The following is a 14,813-nucleotide window of genomic DNA, read 5'->3' on the forward strand; positions in this document are numbered from 1 at the left end:
GCTGAAGACCCATTTTGACAGAATGCACCTTAACCCTTGCAACTTCTGGCTGTGGGGGTACCTCAAAATGTTATAAACAGTGGTCAGATTGCAAACTTTGGTGAATTGTAATCTCCAGCACATTCCCTATATGTTAGAAGTTCCTCATTCCTCAGGAATATGAACGGGGGAAAGGGGGCGCGTTTGGTTTAATAAAGCTGAATTGCAAGCACATCCACATTATGACCATGGCATACTCCGATTCTGCTGTTGAACAAGAATATTTGTGCTTTCAGCCTCATAGCCAGAACACGCGGTGGACAACATATTTAAAATAGTTTGAGTAAGTTGTAGTTATTTGTTCAATTACTTCATTTTTTTTGTGATGTTTCCGTGAATTATGGACTCGTGCAATGCTATAATTAAGTTATAATTTTCCCATGACTGGCTATCGTTTCCATTCTGCAAGCAAATTTCCCACGTGTTGGATGATGCCATTAATTTTACATTTTAAAGTATTTTTTCCCCTTTATCAAATAAAATTGAATTTTTTCAGGAATATTCATGTCAATTTTCAAGTCATTCTGACAATCACTCTTTTTTTACAGTATTTTGAAATCAGAACCTTAGTTATAATCACCCTGTATATCGTAAATCATTGCTAATTAATTTGCATTATTTATGCTTCATTAAATGCATTATATTCACCTAATTTATATTACTTTTTGCAAAATAGCTTTGTAATTAAGTATACTGAAAGTAACTGGAGAAAAACCTTTATATATTATATGATTAATAATAACATTAAAAGAATTTTCAAACACACAGTAATCCATTGAGTTAAGCAAAAAATAATTAAATGGCAAAATGGTTTTTGTTAAAATGTAATAAATATTTATTGATTAATTAGCATGGGAATAGTGTTTATTGCATTAATAAACATTTTATTTTAGTTAATTATTACAAGTTTGAATGATTTTTCAGAAATTTCATTGTTTTTAATGTTAATACTATTTAAAACAAAAAAACCGGTTTAAACCAAAAAAACCTGGTTTAAACCAAAAACCCGGTTTTTTTGTTTTTTTCAAAAAAACCGGTTTTTTTACCAACCCTGCTCCAAAGTTCACCTACTTAAAGAATTTAAGCAACTTTTGAAAGCGATGGTGAACTGAAATCTGCAAGAACAAATTCAGAGAAGCTCATACTAATGTGTTCTTTTTAAAATGGTTCGAAAAAAGAAAAAAATTTTTCCAGTAATGGGGAGCTTGGAAAAAGAAAATTCATAAAGACAAGAATGATTTTAACACAAAATGTTCAATGTCCACAGTGATATCAAAGAAAAAACAATTTGTATGTGTGACAAATATTTTCATTGATGTATTAAATTACACAAACATAAGATTTTAATTATTTTTTAATTTTTTCAAAAACAAATCAATTTAATTCTATTTATTTGAAGAATGCTCTCAGATTGTTAAGTGTGTATCATGTACTTGAATTAAGTTTAATTTTGCTTACACACATCATTATTCAAGCCATATCTATATAACAGAGTTTGCATATAACAAATAACTTCGCCTTTTCCCCCTTCGTTATATTTTACAAAATAGTCGAACACTCTTATAACTCAAAAACTAACAAGTCTAACTTTATATAAATGCACATCAGAATTTAACAATGAAATTTTCTTAGCCCACCATAGCAACCTGGAACTAAGGATTTATCAGGCCCTGCCATACACAATGATAGCAGGAGTATTTTTGCCATGTGCAACTACACAGCTTAAGCAGAACTCAAATTAGATAGCTACAGCTGGTGTTGAAAGTACACCTAATATAAAATAATTTAAACATTTTTACCTTTCTGATGCTGATGTCACGGATCCATTGCTTTACCAATTCATTGATCTTACATAGAACTTCCATTCTATATTAAAAATAAAAGTGATTATATTGATTTCATGAAATTCTTAATAGATATTGAATAAGATTCAATTCATCACAGATTCATGAATCAAAATAAAAAATGTATTACATTATTCTGATTTAATATGTTCAGAACAGGTTTGGAAAGGACAATTCAGAAAAATCCCATGGTGCTTAATGTGATCACATCTGGACTCTGGGTTTCTGATAACAATAACCAAATGATGACCATATCTGAAAAAAAGTCCAGTTTGCAAAACCAGTGACCATACATCCCATTTGGTCGAAGGGGGCGTATAGTAAATAGGTAATCTGTAAAACAGAACTGTTTTTTTTTTCTAAAAAGTTCGATTTTTTTCTATTAAACTTTGAGAGCAAAAACTTTGCTTATGGACATTCTCCCCCCTAAAAATAAAGAACACAACACACAGTAAAGGGAAAAAAATTCCACTGATGATCCTCACACTCAAAAATGAGTATTAGAGTTGAACAAAAGATGAATTGGTATTATTTTTTTAAAGAATCTGATTATTATGTTTCTTATCTATATTTCCTATGCTCATGTCTTCTTTTTAGACAAAGTGATGCTATTCCCAAGCATTGTCTACAGACCTGGGGGGGGGGGGATAAACCTTTTGTCTGCCCATTTGATTGATAATCGTACTTCATCAAAGCGCATTATCTTCATATTATAAGAGAGATAAAAGAAACTCAAGTAGTTTTGTGGTCAAAAAGTGGATCTATTGGTGGGGATCACCTCGATTAACACCTCCCTTCTAAGTGAAATGCGATAATTCATGAACTTTTCTGAACTTCCCTATGATTATCTTCAACCAATCCATTTAGAAACACATGACATTCCATGCTATAATTTAAAAAAAAACGTGAAAAGTAGAATTTTTCTTTAATAATTTCTATCAATGTGTAACCCCCAATAGCAAGCTCTAGATCCGATCACGTTTTTGGTACCTCTTGCATTTACGATTCATTTTTTCCAGGTTTCTTTTTTCGACCCCTTGTTAAATCTAAGATACTGTAAGAAAACCTGCTTGTTGAAAGCAACAAAATAGCAAAACAATTTACATTGTGCCAAACAAAATGTATTAATTTGCTCGTAAATCGATTTTCTAACTGAAAGCTAGCTCCTTTTATGTCGGTGCAATGGTTTTCTATATTTGCATAACCAAACAAGAAACATCAAGCTATGTTAACAAGTAACTAGTTAAGTTGTTAATAAGTTGTAGGTAAACAGTGTGGTATCTTTCATATAGTTCACATTCTGAGTATTTCCACTTGCAAAAAATTGTAACTAGAAAATATAAGTTACGAATGCTTTTCAACCAGAAAACAACGGATCGATATGCAATTATGAAATTCGAAGGAAAAATCTCTCACTACATACAAAAGTTCTTGAACAAATAAAAGCAGTCCAAACTATTTTCTACTGTACTGTGGATCATTTTAGGCTTGTAATAAAAAAAAAAAATTCCTGAATAGAATACACTATACTGTATCATGCAATTAATATTAATAGGGTTGATGAGAAGTCCTGGATACATTTTAAAAATTAATAACAAATCAACCAATTGACATAAAAAGATGTGGCTTGCACTAAAATACTTATGGCTCAGAGCAGGGATTCTGAAACTATGCGCTGCCAACCTTTGTCAGGGGTGGCGGTCTGACAAACTGCTCGGAGGAGCCACAGATAAGCATTGATTAGGGTAAGGGGCACGTGAAAAAGGTTTGAGAGTCTTTGGCCTAAAGTTTTTTTTGATAAATAAAAAAAGTTTAAATTTCACCCATAGGTGGCACCATAAAACTAAAAACTCAATATAGCACATAAAATGCAACACTAACAGTGCATAATGTTTATGAAAATTTGAATTACATAAAACTATCACATTTCAATACAATTGTTTTTTTAAAGCTCTGGCTACATCTAAACGGGTGTCCGATTTGAAATATGGTAGTTATAGGTAATGGAAAAGGTCATAAACATTAATTATGCACCATTTGTGTTATATTTTATATATCGAGGATTTTCATTTCCTTCATTAACCCTTTAATACTGAAAGACAGCCCAGATAGAGAGTATGGACATGCTTTGGGGACTTTTGTGAACGGCCGGAAGCAAGATGAAAGCTCTTGTTAGAGGTAGGAACGGGTAAGATAGGTCGAAGTCCCACAAGAGTGCAAGGTGAAAAAAAATTAGTCAAAACTTGGTTGACTTAGAAAAAAATATATATGTGCGATAAAGAGTGAATGGCAGAAATTCTAAAAGATAAGTAACATTTTATTTAGACTGTGGCTAAATGAATGAACCCAAATATTTCTTCCATATTTAAAAGAAATAATCATTCAAGTAAACCTGTGTGCCAGTTCTTCTTCTGTTTCAAACAAGCCATACTGTTTTAGGACTTCTTCAAGCTCTTTTGTTTTCTGCAAATCATCAGGTTTTGGCATAGCTGTGCTGATAGGCGACGTGACGCCATACACTTTCGGGGCTGATGAAGCCGGCTCACTGGTTGTGTTAGCTGCAGTCAGGCTACGCCCCATCTTTGACTGAGAATTGTGGAGCTCAATTTTTAAAACTAGGGTAGAATAAGAAAAGAAATATGATTTTAAGAATGATAGACTATACAAAAAGTTGTGTTAAAAAAAGACTGATGTATGCAAAAGCAATATACAGATGCAATTTTAATTTTTCTGCTTTACAAAGTTCTGCAACACTTGCAGCACTACACAGTAAATTTTCCCTCTCATATAAACGAGAAATATCAGCAGTCTGTATCAGGGCTTGACAAATTGCAAAAAAGATTAGGTGTCAGAATAATTTTTTACGAAACAAACATTTTTTTTACACACACAAAAAAAAAAAAAAAAAAAAATAGTATTTCTTTTTACTTTTCCAGGAAATAGTTATCGTCTTTGTTATAGATAGATACACTGATATATATTCCAAAAATTTTGTATTACCCTCAGATTCAAACTAAGTATAACCACATGTAAAAAATTTTAGGTGCCAATCCTAATCATTTCTTAGGGTCAAGGTTGCCAGGTCGACCTAGGATTTGTCCAGCCCTGCTCTATATCATCAGAAATGAAAATATGAAACAAACGACCAAAAAAACAATTGGAAAAATAATGATTTTGAAAACTACTATAATTTCCTGCCTAAATGTAATCCCAGATGACGTTTGACACACACACATACAAATTTCCCTAGTTTGAGGGAAGGTGAGAAGTAATTTTATAATTCACACATATAAATTTCTGGTAGTTTTTTATAACAACCCTACTGAAATTTAAAGAAATCAGAAGGGTTATTCAAAAAGTTTTTTTTTTTAAGTTAATCCTTTCACTCATACATATACTAGCACTTTGGCTTCAAAAATTTAAAAAAAAAAAAAAAAATTGAAACCAGAAAAATTCTGCAGGAACTAAGAATTCACCACCTGGCCCTCTACTCTCCAAAACAGGATACGTGGAAAACTGACCTTAAGGTCTAAATTACTTATCTTTGCAACCATTGACTTTAGAAGTATACTTTACAAATACTTACAAATGTAAAGTTTACAAATGACACACAGTATCTTGAAATGTTTTTATTTTTTGAGGGGGGATCGTATACATATAAAAAAATTAACTCGTATACAGTCCCAGGGTGCCAAAATTTCCAATTGGTGAAATGAAGATCGTGCTCTGAAAAATCATTTGCAAAAAATTTCATGTTTTCAAAAGTAATATTTATGGCAATATTTGACTTTTTCAGCATTTATCACCTGTGATTGAGTGTGATTCACAAATTGCAAAACGTAACTTAAATTCAAAGTGTAAAAATTCTGTAAGCGTAATGTAACTAACTGTGACTAAAAAATGTTCACTCTTATGATTTTAATGATAAAGCCTTTCCAGTCAAGTTGTTTCACAATAAAACCAACCATCTTTTAATTTGCTTTTCTTATGCGACCAGTGGTCAGGCGCAAACACAAGACTGTGTCAGAGGGGGGGGGGGGGATTTTACCCGTAGGTTCTTAGTATTGCCCTGCATTTTATGGGACACAGTTATTCCCCATATTAGCTGACCCATGGGAGATATGATAATCTCCATCGTCCCTTCTTCTGGATCCACTTTCAAATAGCTTATATCCCTTGCAGGACAGAGCATGGGTCTCGTCTGGTTCTGAATCCTTTTGCCCATGGCTGGAAATTTGAACCAGGAACATTTTATGCAATTTGATTCTGTCCGGAAGAGACATTCATAAATTGTGTTATTTTTTTCCCTTCTTGGTCTTCAAAGTTAAATTATTATAATTTTGTCTAAGAAGAATGAAAAGTATCAAGCAATAAACAATGAAAAGCATTTATCTTTTGAATGCACTATAAAATAACATTAATAGTTAAAAAATATGTAATCTTTTTGCAAATGCCTTCTTAAAGTCAGTTCTACATTTCATTAGTTGAAAGTTTTGGAACACACAGGTTACACAACAATCTGGAAAATTTTCTGGAAAAGTTAAAAACAGAACATTTTCCCTTTGCAAAGAAAAATGTTTTTCCTCATGTTTCATCTAATAGTTCAATTCTCATTAACAGTTTTTTCTGTACTAAAGTTTCAATTAGCATGTTCTGATATCATTCAAGATAACTATGATAGTCAGTATTTATAATTGCTAGCCCTACTTTGTCATACCAGATTATAATACACGCATAAATGCTGTTGATATAAAATTTATGTTGCAATGAATTGAAACTAATTCAAATCTATTCACACACGATGGTTATGCAAAGGGGAAAAAAACGATGGTCTTTCACATTTACTGACCACTCATGTTGATGATACCAAACATTGAATGCAACAAAATATAGAAAACTGATAGGCTATCAATACGGCTAAATCTCAAGTCACATGCACCTTAAACTGTGAGTAAATCTAATTTTCAAGCAAAAAAATAAATTGCAAGCAAACTTACAAGCCAAAGCTCACTTGACAAGCAAAGGCTCAGATACTGTGAAGATGCTAAAATAGAAATTGATTGTCACTGTAAAATGTTTTACATTGTTCTGCAATGAGCCCTTAGGTGAACAGAAACATTTTGTAGTAAAAATCCCCGCTGCTGTGCGACCGCGTGGGGCATCATGCTGGACTTTCGTCCCAAGGATCCAGGTTCGAACCCTTGTTGATGGCACAGTGGTGGTCGGCTGAAGTTGGTTTGAGGTTTTTCAGCTTCGAGGCATGAATATGAGCCCCCCCCCCCGGTCCCCCATTTGAAAGTCTCTCCACAGAGAGCAGGCCGGCCTACAACATGATACTGACAAAACATGAAAATTCAAGCATTTCCATCTTTACTTCAGAAAATAGAAGCCAGATGGCAGCATGAACTCAAAACAAGCACAAATTGACAATATAAATATGTTAGGGCCAAGCATAATCATTAAGGGTCAGGTGGGGTAAAATGGTCATACTTCAGAATTTAAATTGATATTGTTACCAAATTTCTGTTTGAACTTTCACCTACAAGTAGCAGGTTTTCACTTAAAATTTTATGCAAGCAGTATTTTAGTGGCAATAAACAGGCTTTTTTGTTGTTCAAACTTGGGTTCCATTTTTTAAGTGCCTGAATAACTTCTCTTTATTTTAGTTGCTGAAACTTTTTATAGATTGGCTGTGCAGGTCACTCCAGAAGTGTCTCAAGAACATTTCATTCAAATTGTAATCATTATAATTCATATTTTATAGTAATTTAAACAATGTGGGGTAAAGTGGTCATAGCATTAAGCTTAACGAACACCTAGTTACTAGGAGCTATTTTGCCTAACATATAATTGAGCTCGTAAGAATTTCTTTTACTTAATACAGTTCAACTTTTTCTTTTCCAAAGCCAAGCTTGGAAAGTAGTTGTTTGAACCTTATATGTGAAAGAATATACAACAGTACTCTGACACACTTCCATTAGTATTGCTAGCTGTTGAAAAGAGCATTCGAGTATCATGTGAGCTACAAGAACACAAGTTCAAGATTCCGCATCACTTAAGAAAGATGGATCATTAACAAGTCAAGACAAAAGGATCCTAGAAGAAAATCATGGTTAAAATGCACAGGAGAATTTAAGTATTGAAGGGTTTAAATCTCTTGCTCAATGTGAACAACCCCCACCCTTTTGTAGATGTTGAACTTTCACAATTCATGACCACGGAAAATAAAGATACAGAATCAACTTCATGAATGAATTTGAACTTTTAGAAGGTGACGAAGTGTCAAGATTAGCTAATATTAGTGTTGCGTCTGATGACAGACTTGAAACAAGCCATGACTACCTTATCCTTCTTACACAGAACTCAAAGGCAAAACAAAAACATGTTCAAGATAGCACAGGAGAAACCTTAATTAAGGAAACAGTTGCTGAACTTTGACCACCATGAAATAGAAATATGCGAAAATTACATTAAACTCTAACAGCCAAAGAAACATTTTCCTGAAGGAGATCTGAGGCAAATCTATAACTATTCAATCTTTATGAAAGTTGTCAGAAGGCTGTGTGTGTGGGGTGCTGGTTTATGATAAAGAGAACAAAAACCAATGATGCAAATTATCAGGCAAGTGATTAATAAGTATTCATTACCTTGAAAAAACCAAATAATGAATTTTTATACGTTTCTAGAAAATAAGGACATACAGTGAAACTTCAGTCAACGAGTGGTTCTGTTAACGAGCAAATTTTGAACAAATTTTAACTCAGTTAACGATGATTTGCATTACGAGCAAATATTTTGCACTTTATTTATTTTCATGTCATTACAACTGAGCTGATGGTTTTTCGCTTTCACTCTCACACGTTATGGAATTGTGGGTAATATAGGTCCTGCAGTCTCAGATAAGCGTGTCTCCCTCTGAAAATTAACACATGTGAAGCGTGAATATTTATGATGCGAAACTAGAAGTAGCATTGTAGCCATGCATACGTGCACTTGAAGGTTTTTCAAAATTTGAATTCAAGAAAACTGTGGGCTGATTACATTATTGAACATGACTTAGAAGGGCTAGCTCATGAACAGGAACCACTACTTGTCGAAGAGATTGTGTGCTCAGGGAAGACCATGGATTGGAGGGGCACGAGGGTGACATTGAAGAACTGGTGGTGGAAAATATCAAGAAGTTGACGGTAGATGAAGTGATGGATCTCTCATGCACGCACCAGCAAAACTGTAGCAGTGTGTGAGCAACAAATCTGTCGAATGAACGCTGCACTTTCCCATTTCCCAGAAATCCTAAAAAAGGAGGCAAAAGCAAATGTCATTGGATAAGGTTCCTTTTGAAATTCACACAAAAAGAATTAGTTTGCAAACAGCAAGTCTGTAAATCATCCTAAATAATAGTCCTCCTCTCTCATTTTATTAATTAATTTTATTAAGTTAATTTGTAAGCATTATCATATTGTATGTTTATTTATGACGTTATTTATATTATGTATTAATATTATTGTGCGAAATTATTGATTGAATGCAGTGTTTATTAGTCATTTTTCTATGCGAGTGAATAATTGTGGAACGGATTATCTGAGTTTCCATTATTTCCTATGGGGAAATTGGATTCGAATAACAAGCATGTTCGGGAAACGAATTAAACTCATTAACCAAAGTTCCACTATAGATGAAATAAGGGGTCAGTTGTATTTCAAGATCCTAATGAAACAAAGTTTTAACCGTAGAGTACATTAACAGTTTGAAATGTAAAGGTAGAAAATTACTGTTTGATAAATGTGTTAAATAAAATTTCAATGCCGACTGATATTTGCTTAAAATTTTATTTGTACGACCACTTTACCCCACGCTCATAAAAATGATGTCTAAAAAGTTGCTGAAAAAAAAACTTACATTCAAAAAAATGTGCAAATGAATGTACATTCATTTGCACATTTTTTTGAAATTTGCACATTTTTCAAAAAATAGGATATCTTTTGAAAAATTACCATATGGCCATACCTCTTCAAAGATGAAAACACCTCTTTTTATGACCATTTTACACCATCTGACGAATGCATGTTCGGTTAAGCAGTAGTAAAAATCCCTCATCAAATAATGTGTTTTCTATACACTTTTCCTTAAAATTCTTTCAGATTGTTCTGTGACATATGTCGACCCACATATTCTGCTTTGGGGACTACAACAGAGCACCTCATATAGAGCATCAATTAACATTAGGTTATTCTATCACTTAGTACAAGGCTATAGCGGAGGGGGCGGCGGAAGGAGCAGGGAATCTAGTCTATTAGAAAATGAATTTTATGGAATAACATTGTTGTCTATTGTGTTTTACCACTCTGGTTCCCGCCACGAAATACTAGTTCCTATGAAAAAAAATTCTGGTTATAAGCCTGGCTTAGTAACCAACTTTTTTGTAAGGATAACAGCTAAATACAGAAATCTAGGGACACATTACAAAGTGAAGTACAATTTTCACGTACTAAAATTCAAAGACTTGCATAATCATCCCGCACAAGATGTACGACTCAATTATTTTAAGAATTCAGCACATCACTTCTCTGTGAAGTTTCTTACCCGATTACAGTGTATCTATAGATCTATAATTACAAGACATTATGACATTATATTTAATGACTCTGACATTAGAATAAAACTAAACCATCTTTACAATTAACTTTTAACGGCCAAATGAAAATTTGATGTTCATAGAAACATTAAGATTTTTAAAAAAAATATAAATTTTATTTTTCCTAAAAAAATTTAATAGCACCAGTGCTGAAATGAAATTTTTCTTTTCTAAATATAGATATATCTCTAGTATGGTCTTGGCTATATATAAAGGTAGTACACGTAATAAGAGTAAACGTGTCGCAATTCTAGTTCCGTGTAATTTTATGGAGGTACAAGAACACAAGGTCAGAGATGCCACTGACGCGCTATAACGTGTGAAATACCAAGAATTTCGGAACAGGACGCATAGAAATTTTGTTCACGCGTCCTCAGGGATGCGTTCTTTCCTAGTTCTAAGAAGAAAAAGCACACACACTTCCCCAACTTTTTTCCTTTCTTTTTGTTTACCATGTGTTATGATCGCGCAATCTTGAAGTGGTTTTATTACTTTGTACATTGTACTATATTGATACTCGCGGGTTGTTGATGAATAAGATAAGAGTTATCTAGTTGCTCCCCTGAATGAGGGGGTGTGTAGTCAAATTTTGGAGTTTTTATTCCCCTGTGGATTTTCTCCCTTCCGGTTACATACCAGAAATTATGGTAATTTTGCAGCTATCTACCGGCATTCAAAGACAGTGTTTATACGGCATAAATTTGCCTTGTTCCTACAATATTTTTTTTAAATAAATCTTTAAAGGATTGGAACGGCAGTGCAAATTGTAAAACTTTCCTGAGATCATGGAAAAAACTAATCTGTAAAAACTCCACCGTGGATATCCAGTTTTGTCATCTAGCTGCTATGTATTAGTCACCATTCCGCATCGCGAAAATCTTGGGTGTGTACTCAAAATCTACATTTGGAGGGGCACAAGGATCTAATTCTTCACAGAAAGTCACTAACACTCGAAAACAATTTTAAGTTAACAGGGAGTATAAAATAAATTACTTTTTTATTTCAATATTTCAATTCTCTACAAAAATTTTTAATTTTCAAGGGGGAAAGGGCTCTTTATAACCCCACCCCCCCCCCAAAAAAAAAAATTTTGTTTTGGTGAAAATCCAAGTTTGGAACCTGCGATTGTGCAATGGTAATAGACTAAAAATTTGACTTTCTAAGGTAAATTAGAGTACAGTGGCATCTCTGCTAGGTGATGGTGTGTATCCACAACAACAGGTAATGTGCCTGATCTATATGTGTATTGGTCCATCTAATGTTGGTACCATCACGGGTTCACCCATTCTGGACACCCTCGGAATGGATGGTCATTATGATCCTGGTGATTGGCTTTTGACATGCTTTGTTTCATGATAATAATATCCTATCTATTTGATGTGTTTGGCCTCTGTGGGGGAAGGACTGCCATTTCAAGATGCAAGGGAAAAATTTAAAAAGTTTTCTCTGTTGAAGCTTGAACTATGAATGTATTGGACAGAAAAAGTTGTAGAAGAAACTTTTTTTATAATGCATAGCATCTTTGCTTTAAACTAATAAAACTCTGGTCTATTGCCATAGGCAATTTACTACTGAGCGGGTTGTGCTGGATACTTAACAGTCTGAGTGTGTACAGTGTTATGTCTGATTTTTCAGTGCTGCCATCTATATTTTGTGAGTGAAGTGTAATGATTCAATATTTGTACCATTGTAGGCCTGTTTATTTCTGTGGCGAGACGTTTTTAACAGAGAGATCAGCTCATATTTGCACCTTGCAGTTGGGAAACACTGAAAACCAACTTCAGCCGACCACCACTGTGGCAATAGCGAGGTTTGAACCAGGACAGCATGTAGCTAGGAATGCAAGATACATAACGAATATATGTCAGATCATGAATAAATGGAGGAATAGAAAGTCCAAGGTGAATGTTTAATCACAAAATTGCCCCATGTGTGTTTCACCATGTTACTTATGACACATACAAATCTAAATTTTCCAGGTCATTTTACTGGTGCGACTTATACACTAGAATAACTGTCCGCGATGCTCTATCTGACCATCATGGTGGCCTGTAAACAAAAAAAATTTGGCCATCACTGATCTATACCGATAGTGGCCTATACAAGGGTCATATTTTCTCATCTCGGAAAATAGACTTCACCATAATACTAATATATTCCAACTATAACAATAAATCCAGCATGACAATATATTTCTCCGATCACTTGTGAGCAGTATTATATGAGTTTCACTGTGTGCATGATAGATACCACGAGTAATATGTGAGAGACCAGTGAAAGACTCTCTGATCAGGAAAAAAGTAAAAAAAAAAATTTTTGAACTCTTACATTACTTTTTTTGAGCTCAGAAAGTCTTTTCATAAATTCAAAAATGAGCAATATAATGAATCAAAATAGTATTAACACAAAAAAATTACAATATTTTAACATAGAAAGATGAGCACCTTATCAACATCAAAATTCTTGATAAACCTACATCTACAATTTCCTCAAAAAATTTAATGATTATCATTTTGGGCAATGAATCAACCAGTAAACGAGCTAAAAAAATAAAACTCTAACAGCTTTAGATTGATCAACATGATCCAAATCAACATTATAACAACAACGCCATAACCCTTTGTTGACATACCCTAGGAATGTTTACATCACAACATTAGCATGCACAACTCCAGCTTATATACCAAATAATTTTAATTATAAATTACATTGACCTAAACGGCGAATTTAGAGGAAAATTTGGATCTACAACAACATGAGTTGACTGTTTAGGGAAAGCGTAAGAAAAAAAAAAATGTACAGCGTCAGTCCAAACCACAACTTACTTCGCCTCTCACCTCAGGTAAAGTTTTATTTGAAAACACACACAGTCAACTAATTTTCCAACTTCACGTGAACTTTGGGATATTTTGAAGCGCACATTCATAGCCATAATTTGAGGCGACGACGGAATTGAAAACCTACATCGGAGAAATAAACATTGATAATTTAACACGCAACTAAATTGAGCAACGCATTGCCTGGGATGAGTGTACAAAACAAAGAGATCAACGAATATGGCGGATAAATCCTTACATCACAGCCGCCAACATATATATACCATTCCTAGATCTTACAGAAATGGATCCTCCAGATTGGCTGAGATTTATGACGTCACACTGGAAGTCGTCACACGACGACGATAATTTACGTAAATTATATATTTTTCAGAGTTATATTTCATCACATAATCGAAAAAAAATGGGGTTTTATTCTTTGAACACTCTTAAAATTTATCTGAATAAAAACGTGGTAAGCTATTAGCTTCATTTCAGAATCAGCCAATCAGAATGCACGTATCATTCTGTAATATCGAGGATCATAGTGTGAGATCATCCAGCCAGGCCATTGATCTTGAATATTTATCATAATGACTAGGGTGACCATACGTCCCGTATTTCCCGGGACAGTCACGGTATTTTCTGTATTTTTGGTCGTCCCGACTTTTTCGCAAAAGTGTCCCGGTTTTTCCCGTATTTTACACGACGCTTGCTTGAACTTTTATTCTTTATTGAAGTCAAAGATTGAAATTATTTTTCTCTTTGAGAGTATATATATATATATTTTTTTTCTCTCTCGCTCCTCTCATCTATTCTTGAACAAGAGCTGACTCTGCCCACTGGAAGTTAATTGATTGGAGGGGGTGGATGCATGTTTTACTGTGATCTTACTTTTTTAAAGATCAAATTTGACGAGATATTCTCGGGTGACTGAAATAAAACGGATCGTTTGACGAGATATCTCGGAATTGCTGCTGAAAGGGTTTAACATTTTGTTTCGTAGAATTCCTTTTAATCCACAGCATGGCGATTTTCAGTGATTTTTCTAATAGTTGGCAACCTTGCTTACTTTTGGCAATAGTAGGTAAGTTCCGTATTTTAAATCCTATTACAGTCGAATCCCATTTTAACTAATACCGATATAGCGAAAATCTCGTTTTAACGAAGACGTTTCTAATCCCTCAGATAAGTTTACATAGGAATAATGCAAAAAACCTAGAATTCCTTCATAACGAAATTTCGTTATAACGGGATTCGACTGTACATCGCGAATTTCTCCAGCAAATAGTCACCCAGGCCATCCCTAAAGTTTTTCAGTATATAGCCAAAAGGGAGTTTACTTGAATTATTGCTCTTTATTGAAACTATTTCAATTTTTTTAGTAAATGCACATAAAAAGAATATGAATCGTTTCCCTTAACCCTCTCGGCGGCAATCCCGAGATATCTCGTCAAACTTGATCTGCTTTATTTCTGT

General features: G+C 33.8%; 1 protein-coding gene across 3 annotated transcripts in view; it reads right to left on the reverse strand.

Moving 5' to 3' along the window:
• The window catches only part of hrg (poly(A) polymerase hiiragi), a 71,699-nt gene extending 57,855 nt beyond the window's left edge, over window positions 1–13,844 (reverse strand). The window contains exons 1-3 of one of the 3 annotated variants that reach the window (XM_089238364.1): window positions 13,344–13,844; window positions 4,276–4,498; window positions 1,839–1,905 (exon numbers count right to left, since the gene is read on the reverse strand). In XM_089238364.1, the coding sequence (XP_089094490.1) occupies window positions 1,839–1,905; window positions 4,276–4,463 (255 nt within the window). In that variant the 5' untranslated portion in view covers window positions 4,464–4,498; window positions 13,344–13,844. The remainder of the gene's footprint in view (window positions 1–1,838; window positions 1,906–4,275; window positions 4,499–13,343) is intronic. The other 2 variants (XM_089238365.1, XM_089238366.1) reach the window with 2 other exon arrangements.
• Between the last annotated feature and the right edge of the window lie 969 nt (window positions 13,845–14,813).

The sequence above is a fragment of the Pholcus phalangioides genome, unplaced genomic scaffold (assembly GCF_987345545.1).
Source record: "Pholcus phalangioides strain wild (caught in Gottingen) unplaced genomic scaffold, Ppha-v1.0 ptg000010l_1, whole genome shotgun sequence".
Taxonomy (NCBI): domain Eukaryota; kingdom Metazoa; phylum Arthropoda; class Arachnida; order Araneae; family Pholcidae; genus Pholcus; species Pholcus phalangioides.